We start from the raw sequence: 12,383 nt of genomic DNA, 5'->3' as shown, positions 1-12,383 counted from the left end.
AACACAGGTTGAAGGGGACCAGCTTCCCCCAGGACACACTGTCAGCCAATATGAAACCTGTAAGATCAGGACAATAAAAGCAGGTACTCTAGAGAAGCTTGTGGAGAACCTATTAACGGCATTTGGAGACAACGACTTCACCTACATCAGCATATTTCTGTCAACATACCGGGGATTTGCATCTACAAAGGAAGTTCTGGAATTGCTCCTGGATAGGTAAGAAGTAATGAAGAAAGGCGAAGAGAATTGCTTAAACCGATGCTGTGTTTTAAGAGGTTATGATGGGGTGCATGTTGGTAGACTTGGGTTTGGCTCTGAGAATTCATTTTAAAAATAAGGGCCTGCCATTCGCTATTCCAGTTCTGTAACCAAGTCGGTGTCTTATTCTGTGCCCAGCGTGAATCCTCTATGGGAGCTAAACACTTGGTATACAGTATTTAGCATCTCAAGTATCTCAGCATTTATTCCTCAAAGAAACTACAGGGTTCTTGCTCTTTGAGTAGTAAGAAGATAGGAAACAGGTATGGTTTTAGAGTGCCGGTTTAGACAGCTTACATCTATATGACTGGGTCCTTTCATATGTAGTATTTTCTGTCATGCCGTTATTAGCCATCGGTCTTTATTCTATGTCCTTATTTTTTAAAAAAATGTCTTGAGCTTCATGCCAATGAATTCAATAGGCCATAATAGACAAATCTGTCAGCTTAATCCAAATTTCTGGTTTCAATAGATGTAACATGTTTTAAGCATAATGTACAAATAGTGGGTTAGGCAGAGATTCCCAACCTTTCTTGATTCATAGTGTCTGTAAGCACTGTTATGATGTGGCAAAACCCAGCTTTGCAGATGGATATCACAAAAATTTAAAATACCTCACAGCACCCCTGAGTTTGCTATGACACCCTTGGGCCCATGGTACACGATTTGTGAACTGCAGAGTTAGAAGATTTCTATAAATGAGCTAGTAAGAATCCAGCTAAGGGAACAGGAATAATGCATATACTTGCTTGCTTAATTGCAAGTGTAAGTCATCCTACAGGTGGACCTCGTTTAGTGGCTGCCTCGTTTAGCAACCATTTGCAGTTACAACAGTGATGAAAAAGTAACTTTATGACCAATCCTCTTATTTACAACCTTTGCAGGTATGTAAAGCAAAGCTGAATACAGTCGCAGCTTCACTTAATGACCAAGTTGCCAGTCCCAATTGTGGTTGCTAAATGAGGACTGCCTGTATTTAAAAAAAAAAAGGGTATTATCAGAATTACTTTGATTATATTACTTTATCCAGGCTAAGAACAAACTTTAGAAATGCTTAGGACAAAAGGTAAAATTGGAAGCTAAAATCATCAGCCTTACCCACATTTTTGCAACTTGACTCCTCAAATCATCACCTGAATAGAAATGGCACCTCTCATTTTCCCATTCCATAAAAGTTAATGCATTAATAGAGTCAATATGGATTTGTATAAAATATGCAAGAATTATATTTTCATGTATGATATTTTAGTGCCAGCTTGATTGCATATAATGCAAGAGTGTGAAGGAGAAAAATGCATTTGTAATTGCTTTGGCCTCTCCCACTCAAGTCTCCCATTCAGAAATAATTAGGAGTAAATTGATTATTTTCACTTATTCTCTCCACTGCATCCAGAATGTACCTCAAGCCTCTGGTTCATTACAATGTTATCAGAGTACTACAGCCTAAGAGTCTGTGGTACATGTATTTTGCTGTTCTTCTCAATGGGGACTTACCTTACTGAGCTGTGAGGAATGCTGATAGCTCCATTTTAGGCAAGTCTACTCAGAAATCAACCCTGGAAGGAGTACTAATTCCTGAGTATGTGTCACCCCAACACACCTGGAGGGTATTAAGTTAGGGAAGGCTGGAATGTACCATTGCTTGCTAAAACATTGTTGCCTGTTTTAGATTAGAAGATACAATGAGTTATAAAAGCCAAGTCCAGCAAACCTATTGGTGTGGTAAAGTAAGTCGCTTTTCATATTTATACTGAAAAAAAAATGAAATAATTGGACACAATCACATTTTTTCTCTTTCCCTTTTCCCAAGGAATTGTGGTAACGGAGGGGTGGGTGGATGGGTATGTGCGAGAGAGAGAGATTCTTAACAACTTACCATTTCATTCCCATAATGTTTTGGGCATAGTTTTTTTTTTTAAAGTTACAGTATGTGAAACCAAAATCATTTTATATTCAGGATAGAACTTCTGTCTCCTGTCTTATGTTCTGCCAGGACTGATGGTTTTGAAAATCCATGTCTTCTAAACAATGGAAGAAAAGAGTTGTATTGTCTTACAATTATTCCCTTTGTCCTTGGAAGGAAATAAACTTTCTGGCCAAGGTAACTAAAGCAACTTCTTCATACAGCCCGCTTTGCTGGTTTCACATAGCTCATGTGATTTCCTATGGTTTGTATTGTAAAGCTAGAACAGAAAGTTTTAAACTTTGAAAAGCAAAACAAAAGTACCAGCAAGTACAAAAATATTATCGAAGAGCTGTCTGGTAAACAACTTCTCCCGTTTGGAAACTGCAGTCTTCTGTTTTCTTGGAAGGCCATCTTGTATTGCAAAGCAACCGGAGTAAACTCGATGCTGTCCTGACAAGGCTTGAACTTCCTGGTGGGGGGGAGGTTGCCTTACTCAGGGCTGACTGGCTGAGGCACAGGATCAGGGGTGGCAGAAGGAAGCTTGTACTGCAGCTGTGCATTGTTGTTCTTGCTTTGTAATTGAACAAAGAACATCGGTTTGCAGCCTATCACTCCAGCACTTTCACAAAACATGAAGCTATATATAGTATGTTCACTCCCTTCAGATGGGAGCTTAAGGAGTGTCAGTGGAAACATGAAAAGAAAAGCACTTTTCCAGTAACTGGGCAGAAACCTGCATGGCTAGCTACCAGCTGTGGCTTGGAATGCTCTGGGGGCAAACCAGAAGTCCTAGAGTGGATTTGGGGCTGGGTGTTCTTTGTGATTAAGAAATGCAGTGGAGCAGTACTTTAAGATCGGGTGGAAAATACATGGTTTCCACAAACAGAACTAAATTCTAGTCATCAGCAGTTAAGGTTATTCTTATCAATAGAGAAATCTATAAAAGATCCATTATTCTACTACCTTCATCTTCGATTGCCTGTTTTTACAATAAGTATATAACTTTAAAAAATAACATGTGAAAAAAGTAGAATGAAAATCCAAACATACTGTTGTATCTTTGATATCAAAACAGAATTAAACACTAAAATCAGTTTCTCTTAATGTATTTTCCCTGGCCCTACCATAGGACAGCCTGTGGATACTGCATACTGTTTCCAAGGGAAAGTCAACAGATCCCACCTTTGCTTCCCATTGCCTTCAGTTGCTGCTGTTTGCAAATCATGGGTTGGGAGTCAGGGTTTGTAGTGGGAAATCAAGAAGAAAAAGCTGGGAGATACTCATACAAATACATATTTCTCCAGAAATAGAGTTCAGGGAAGAAACTAATTTATGAAGATTTCTGAGCAGCTAATTTTTGGGCTCATTCTGGCACCCCAAGGCTGAACTGTAACTGGTGCTTTGGAAACATTGGAGGTGTATCTTGTGTTAGACACACAGAGTTCTGTGTGAGCACTAGGAATCCTTGTTGTTATTTACATTTCCTGTAATTTATTCAGACATTTCTTTATCAATATGCATCTTCTGGCAATTGAAAATAACTAATTGCAGAATCTTTGCCCTTTTAAATACTTCCTCTGTAACGTTCAAATATTTATGGAAAAATTCAAATCTCAGTCTGAAATCCAATAAACTGGGGGTCCCAAACACATGCACCCCACAACAATACCCTGTAGTTTCTGAGTGCCACGTTGATGCCTCAGTTGAGCCTTGGGAAACACTCCGGCAGGAGTAACAGCATAGCTTGGAATGACCGGTGGGTCTCCTAGCAATAGTCAGCCCTCCTTGGCTGGTCCATGCAGTTGAACACTTGGCATCTTGAGGCTTCTTATGCTGAGCAGTGCTACCCTCTGGGAATGCATGCCTGTTCTCGCACTCCATGGCAGATGCCACTTCTCAGATGGCATCAGGTTCTTAAGGCAACAGAAAAGCAAGGATTGGCCAGGGAAGGCAAGCCAGGAGCCTGGGGTTACTTAAGGGAGAGAAGAAGCAGTGGCAGTGGCTGATGAAGCTTGCCAGCTCTGGCCACCTTAATAGATGTATGTTTAATGGTAGACCATGATCCTCCTCACTTTCTCATTTTTGATGCTAGAGATTTTTGTATCACTGTGTGAAAAGGCCCCTCTGTTGTAGCCATCAGCTAAGGAATGTGTCTTCATGCAGCTCCTTTGATGATCTCAGTCTGAGACTGTGTGTGCACTAACTTGGAAGTAACTTTAATTAAACTCACTGACCCTTCTGCATAATTACACAAAGGAGACAGGTATTCCTGAAACATACATAATTTGCTTAACATGGGATCTGCTTATAATATGATGTTATTTCATAAAATTCCTTTATTAGGTCTGGATTAGACACTGTCTTTATGTGGTTTCAGTGAAATTTCTCTCAAAAACAAGAAAAATCATGCTCCCTTGTTTCTTAATACTCAGACAAGATAAAAAGCCTTATTTAAAGAGGCTCAGTTATGTATATCAAAAGGGAAAGTGTGTTTTACAGACTTTTAGAGGTTCTACAGACTGTCTGCAGCAGAGTTGGACCAATACCACAGTGGCCTAGGGTTTAAAAGCTATTGTGAGCCTAGTACTTTGGTCCAAACTCAGAATGTATATGCATTGTATTTATCCATGCTCAGTTGATAAAAGTTACATTATGGATAAAAAATCATACTATTCATCTTTTCTTGGAAGCAAAAGATTCTAAGTCCTTCTTTAACATGCTAATCAAGTGACCAACTGCAAGAATGCTGTAGTCTTATTGATGATGGTCAGTCTTTGTGTTTTCTGAACAAGAGCAACAAATGTAGAAAAGCATGAACAGTTAGTAATTTGTGGAGGCCTTGGTGCTCTCTGAACTTGGTTGTTTGCTTGTAGACATTTCATTACCCAACTAGGTAACATCATCAGTGCAATTAGGTACAACTAGGTAACATTCACTCTGATGATGTTACCTAGTTGGGTAATGAAATGTCTGCAAGCAAACAGCCAAGCTTAGAGAGGACCAAGGACTCCACAATTCAACCCTAAGCTACATATATTCTCTTCTATTGGAGACAGTAATTTAAAAATATATTGCCTTCCTTCTTTATCATTTCATGAACTTTAATCTTGTTCCTTAGTCAAGAAAGCAACAGACAGCTTACAAATATTACTACAGATAGTCCTCTTAAGGAACCACAATTGGAATCTGCTACTCCATTGTTAAATGAAGCAGTGGCTAATTGAAACCACGACTGTGCTCATGATCTTACTTCAGCTTTCCTTTGCTTAACACACCTGCAAAGGTTGTAAATGTGGAGATTGGTCACAAAGTTGCTTTTTTATCACTGTTGTAACTATGAATGGTCATTAAACACGGACTACCTGTATTTGTAAACTAGTAAAGACATGACACACTGAAAAAAGTGGTAGGGATTGTTACTATTATTGTTACTCTTGTTATGAGGATAGAATGCTGCTGTGATCTTTGGCCCTGTGTTGTGGATGAGTTAGCCCATGCTTTAGTTTGGCCTTGACTACAAGTAACAGCTTATGTTTCAAGTAATTTTGGAGAGAGAGTTTTCATTTGCTCTGCCACTTATAAGCAGCTACTCAAAAGCTGTTCTGGTTTTTAGTTTCTTTGCTCTATTTTGTTTTTTTGTGATGTTGATATATTTAATTATCTCTTACTGGGTTTTTTTCCCCACTAAAAAGTAGTAATCAAAGGTGTGACTCACTTTGAGAAGACTTTTGGTTGAAAGATATCATAGAAATCCAAGTCTATAAAGCAAGCTTTAGTTCCCTCCACTAAACTCTAAAACACAGTTTGGATGCTGCAGTAGCAATGCATGTGATGAAATCAGCATGGAAAATTTATAGGAGGCCCTCAAACACTCTTTTGCTCCTTCCCCCAGAACTCCTAGCCAATCTTATTATCTTGAGGGAGGATGCAGATGAAAATGCTTATCTAAGCTTTTAAAAAGAAGAAGCAATGCTCCAATTCTCAACCCAAGAAAGAAACAGAAAAACCTGGCCCAAACTACTTTACATCATTGCCCTGCCCACTGCAGCACTTTAGACTAAAAATAATAATTGAAACATGTTAAATGTAGACCTTTTCTTAATTTGGGGGTTGAGGGTAGGACATTTTCATTAAAGATGCATTGAGTTCACCATGTACGTATGCGTACTTGTGTTTGACACAACAACTGAAGCGAAAACAGGGTAAATTAGATTTCTGTGACCATAATAAAGTTGGATTTGATTGATTGGATTTGACTTAAATTTCAACAAACGTCAAGGTGACATAGATCTAAGATTAATTCTGGAAATATAGTAGTAATAATAACTGACCACATTATTTCTACACTACCTTCAAAATTGTGCACTTTGTAAAATAAATACAATGAAAAATAAGCCAGTTTTAAAAAGCTTACAATTAAATGGAAAAAGAAAAGGAAAAAGAAAAGACACAAGGAGAGAAGGAAATAAAGAGAAATTTTCTAATGGGTAGCAGCCAGGGAAAACAAAGATTTCTTCTAGTGGAATTTAAAAACCAAAACTGATGAAGACATTTGATCTCAGGAAGCAGGGGATTTCAGCAGTAAGGAACAAGAAAATGCAAGCACTAACAAAAAAACCTACTGGGATTTAGAGAAAGAGAGTGGAACTATAAAGACAGCAAATATAAAATAACTACAATAGACCAATATTGGGACGTTTCATTTCCTGTTGGAAAATGAGAGCCACTATAAATTAGAAAAAAAGGGGAGAAAAAATGGGCAATCAAGAGATATGTAATATTTAAAATAAGCAAAAACAATGGAAAAGATGTGTAGGAAGGCTATACAATAACTGGAGGTAGAAATATATGAAAATTGGGTAAACACTGAAATCTAATTGGAATAGATTCTGAAATCTATTGAAGGCACTCTGCTTTCAGCAGAACCAGGACACAGATGGGAGTGGTGGGCTTTCAAGCAAAATAAATTAGGGATGGCTATAATTGGGGGAAAAGGGTAGGAGACAGTCTTTTCAGTCAAGATTTGCTGATTTGTTATAAGTCTGTTTTTACCCCGGCTGCTGTTTCTATGTGTGTTGTTTTTCTGCTTTCCTCCCATTTTTTATGCTTTTTATAAACGTTTATCCACTCAGAGTCATAAATTTGAGATGGGCAGCCAAATGAATGAATGAATGAAAATCTCCAGTTACCCATTGTTCTCAGCATATTTCTCATTCATAATGCTTCCTTTTTAGGATGTATTCAATGAAACTGTTTTCACTTTTCTAGGCTGATGTACAGTATATCCATGAAAGCCTTTTTTGTGTGTTTGTGTATGTGCCTTCAAGTCAGCCTTGACTCCTGGCAACTGCCTGGACATGTCCCTGCAGTTTTCACGCAAGATTTTGGAAGTGGTTTGCCATTGCCTGTTTCCTAGGGTTGAGAGAGAGTGACTGGCCCAAGGTCATCCAGCTGTGTCTAAGGTGGGACTAGAACTCACAGTCTCTTAGTTTCTAGCCTGATGCCATAACCACTACACCAAACTGGGTCTCATGTTAAATTTAAGAACGTTTTTTCAGTTTTAAATACTGTAAGTTCTTACAGTTCTTACTGTATATAAGTTCTTAAGTTAAAAGATTCTATGTTAAAAGGTAAATTTTACTACAGTATTCTTCATCTTCCTTTTAAGAATCACAAATATGAGTATTTTTCTTGTTTCTGTCTGAACTCTTTGATTTGCTGTATAATGCCACATGGATGACTTGAATATATGTGACTTCTGTAGAAATGTAATTTTCTCCAGCTTTCATAATAAACATTAGAATCTTAGAAAACCCTAGCAAATTACTCTTTCCTGCCTCATAAAGAGGAAATCTTCAACTCTGAGACCTGGTCATCGGAACTTCAGAGGCTCAGGATTTTGGCTGCTGTCGGTGCTGCTGAATCCCAGGCCCATCTGTAATAAGGCCTCTCTCTTCTATGATGTAATCATGGATGAGAGGGCTGACCTGCCATGCATTATTGACATCTGGTTGAGCACAGGTGAGGGGATGCACCTCTTGGAGATGTGCCCAACTGCGTCTTGAGTGTAGCATCAGCCAAGACTCCAGGGCAGGGGTGGGGGTGTAGCCACTGACATCTGGGAGAGACTGGTGGCTTTCGAGGTGCTGAAAGAGCTGGTTGTGAAATTGGGTCGCAAGGATCAGGTGGGGTCACTGCTTCTGTAGCACCCTCAATACTGTGCAGCAGCCTGTCTGCTTGAGCTGCTTGATTCTCTGGTTGGGGTGGTGGTTGAGTTTCCCAGGCTCATGGTTCTGAGGGATTTCAGCCAGCCTTTGCTGGGCCTGGGGTCACAGGTGGCTCAGAAGTTCGTGGCCACCATGGCCACAATCCAAGTTATTGGTGGTTTTGTTTGATATGTTTATGCAGTAATGGAATTTTTAGGGGCCTTAACCCAGTTTCTTTTGAATTAGATTTACTTATTCATTTTAAAAATGTATAGGGCCACCTATATTATATAAAGTAGCCTTAGATGACTGAGAACCAAATATACAAATAACAATAAACTTAGAACAATTTTTTTTAAAAAAAATGTAAGTTTGGTTATGTTTTATTTCTGTTCACTGGATGGGAAGCTACATATTTTTGTTAAATCAGTAAAATAAACTTTTGGATGATCTGTTTTAAAACATTTTATATTATGGATTATCTGTAAGTCTTTGGAACAAAAGAGATAATGAACGCATGTTGCTGGGCTGAAGATATTTTTGTAGAACGTAAATTTGTGGAGAAGGCAGGGGATACACATTTCCCCCAGAGTTTAATGGTATTTGAATGCATTATCAGGCAACTATGTATCTGTTTATTGGAATAGGATTGGCAGAATAGATTGCAAATCGACCACGGAAGGTCATGGCTTCTTTAATTGCAATGATAAAGTTAGCAAGACAAAGTACTTTCTCAAGGCATAGATACTGATTATAAGTAGAGTGACTGTATTTTCTTGGGAAAAAATAATGGACAAACCTGAAAAAGGGGCAAATCTGAAAGAGGTTCATAAGGATAAACAACAACAACAATTGTTTTCCTGTTGCTGCTGCTGCTGTATTTTGTATTGATCCCACATAGCAGCCTCTGCTTTTTAGGAGGAAAATGAGTAAACGCTGTTATCTTGCTTTGGTCGTTTAAGGGATCTTGCTCTGGAATCGGCTCCCACCCAATTGCTTATCCACTAAATTCATTTCCATTTGCCCCATTTCATACGCTTTCCCCCATTCTCCTTTCTTTTTGCTTGCTTCCTTTCTGTTTAATACCAGCTGTGACAAGGGTAAGCTATGAATATAGCAGAAAGGATCTGCCTTGGGTTTTGCAGTAGGAGGGAAAGACTGGGATTGGGTGGGGGCAAAATTCCTCCATGACAGAGAAAAATACTTGGAGGGAATTCAGATAATTTTGTGCCAAGGATAAAGCTTCGCTACCAGTGCCATGGCTGCCAAACAGATGATCAAAGCTCCATGGAGTCACGTGCAAAAGTCCTTTCTCACACAGCCACCACACTTACATAGCTGTCTGATAAAGAAGATGAACTTCCACATTAGAAACTAGAGATTATATACCACCTGCAGGTAAAACCATAGCTTTACCCATAAATTGGCAAAGGGCTTATTATTAGGTTGGAAACAAAGTGCTTCTGCCTCAATAGGTGATTACATACCATGTACATAATCATTTATAATTTTTTATAAATCTCAAATGTCCAAAGGATGCTTGTACAGATTTAATGAAGTTGGGGGCTTGTAGTAGAGCACTCCTTTGAAAGCATATGCTAGGTGGGGTAATGTAAATTGTGTAAGTCCACACTGCTGGTAGTTATAAGGTAGCTGGGGGAAGATGCCATAAACTAGAGTTGACGGATATGTTTTGGTTCCTCACTAACCCTGCTCCCTCTCTTTAGCTCAAAGCCCGAGCTTTTGTCAGTTAGGCAAAAGAATTCCAGGTGATTTCCACTTCTGGGTTATTGTCATTCTTCCTGTCTATTCTGTGGCTTCTTGGTTACTTATCACATAGCTGCATTAATCATTATTGCAGCACTTATAAGTGTGTAGTTTTACATTTGTGGAATGCAGAGCTACTTTAGGTAATATTACAGTGGATAAGCATCACTCCTCAGTAGTCATAACAGCTCTAGGATTCTGAGCGGCATTTGGGCATTCATTAAACATATCAGACATATATATAATAGGTTTTTTAAAAAATTATATTGACTTACGCATTAAACATCTCTTTCTCCAGCAGAAATGTCCTGATACAGTCCTGCTTTTTGTCTACTTATAAAGCTTAATCTGCTCTTAAAAATTCCCACAGAAATGAAGCTTTATTGGATGCATAGGCATTAGAGTAAAAAAAAAAATGAATATACAGGATATACTTTTTTAAAGTTTTGGATTGCTCTGCAGAGTTATTTATTATTTAAAAGACTTATGTGGCCACTCATCCTATGTACCATAACCCTGGGTGGCTCTCAGAAACACAGACTTCTTTGTAATGACATTGATACAGACTGAAATACTAACTCCGTCAGCAGTCCTTTCTTCCCAATGCTTTAGAGTGGGCTTTCCATCTTCTAAAAGGTATTTCTGAAAGGATCATAAGCCGCCTGCACATTTATGAAGACTTGTTTGAAGTCTTCCTAAACTACCCAAGATTGCTCCATCAAGAGACGGGAACTACATCCATAATACCAGAGAGGCCAACCACTAAATGTTGTGTAAAGCTGATTTCTGCTTCTGAAGTTGACCTTGACTAAACTGTATGTGTGCTTGCATGTTGAAGTAGGCACTGATGGACACAAGTCCAGAGCTGCGCTACCTCTCAAGTACTATCTCATTTCACTTCATCCTAAAGTAATTTGGTTGCATCTTTTTCATCACAAGCCTTTTATTAAGCATTCACACATGATGTAACAGACTTGGTATTTTACTGAGTATATTCTTGGCAAAGAATATCTAACAGGAATCTGCAGTCAGATCCCAGTGTTTGAAGCAATCCCTCATAAAAATAATGTTCTGTATATTTTCATCATGCACCAGTTTTGAAAGGAGTACATTTCTGACTGCATATTGTATTCTTTGTGTCATATACAGAAGTGGTGAAATATGATATTCCTACCATCTCTTCAGTGGTAAAAGCAAAGGATATAATTTTCCTTCCTTTAGTCGTCTTTGTACAACAAGCAAAATGTAGATGATGTTTTCAGGAAAGGATGTGCCAAAATCAAATTCATATGGACACTACATATGGTATGAATCATAATGAAGACAATAAAATACAATTTACTGTGAAAATAGTAACATTATTGCCACTCTGTTCAAATTCTGCATTGGCTGAAACAGGCAGCAACTTCAACATTCCTCGAACATTTAATTTTAAAGACATGATGTGTGAGAATGGCTTTGATGAGTTTTAAACCTTTATTCTTATCATGGTGGATCACTTGGCTTTTAGAAGTTCATTCTAAATCAGAATTTTACTTTGTATATATTTCTATTGGATTTCATTTATGTCTTGCTTTAAAATTGGCACATGACTATATCTCTTGGATTAAACTAGGTTTTACTGCATAAATAAATGCAGTATGGATGCATGATTTTTTCCTGAGGATCTATTTGTGCAGTTCTCTTTATTTTCTGATACTTGATCATAAGAAGAAGAAGAATGACCATACAAATGGGACGTAACATAGGTTCATTATAGTGGTATCAAAATAGTAACATTTGGACTCCATTTAACATTTTCTTCTCTAGCTTATAACATGAGAGCATTTTACCTGTAATCTAACTTTTCAAGTTCTCTGGAAGTGAATTTGTTTGCATGGTTGTACTCTATTTTTCAGTTTTTACAGTTAAAAACTCACACACGCCTAAAAGAAGTTGTATGAGTTTGGGTGAGGATAGAGTTGTGGTAATGGAAATAGGAGGTAGGGAAAGGTAAGGTCAAGTAGACAGAGGAAAAGGTTCCTTGTGGAATAAACTTGTGGACTGGGAACCAGGAGTCTAAGAAAGAAATCTTTGAGAAAAAGTGAGAATGCTCTGGGAACTTAACAAAAAAGGACTAACAAGAAAGAAAAAAAAACCTAACTTGGGGCAGGCTGTTTGTTTATGCCAGGGCAAAGGAGACAGGAGAGTTAGGGAAGTTGATTCAGGAACTGGCCATGTTAAACAAGGATCCAAGACAAGTTACA

General features: G+C 38.2%; 1 protein-coding gene across 2 annotated transcripts in view; it reads left to right on the top strand.

Annotated features, from left to right (window-relative positions):
- The window catches only part of RGL1 (ral guanine nucleotide dissociation stimulator like 1), an 85,765-nt gene that overhangs the window by 31,291 nt on the left and 42,091 nt on the right, over positions 1 to 12,383 (top strand). For both annotated transcript variants that reach the window (XM_063298434.1, XM_063298432.1), the window contains exon 3: positions 8 to 216. In XM_063298434.1, the coding sequence (XP_063154504.1) occupies positions 8 to 216 (209 nt within the window). The remainder of the gene's footprint in view (positions 1 to 7; positions 217 to 12,383) is intronic.

Source organism: Candoia aspera, chromosome 3, assembly GCF_035149785.1.
Source record: "Candoia aspera isolate rCanAsp1 chromosome 3, rCanAsp1.hap2, whole genome shotgun sequence".
Classification (NCBI taxonomy): Eukaryota; Metazoa; Chordata; class Lepidosauria; order Squamata; family Boidae; genus Candoia; species Candoia aspera.
This window is presented reverse-complemented; position numbering and strand designations above follow the sequence as displayed.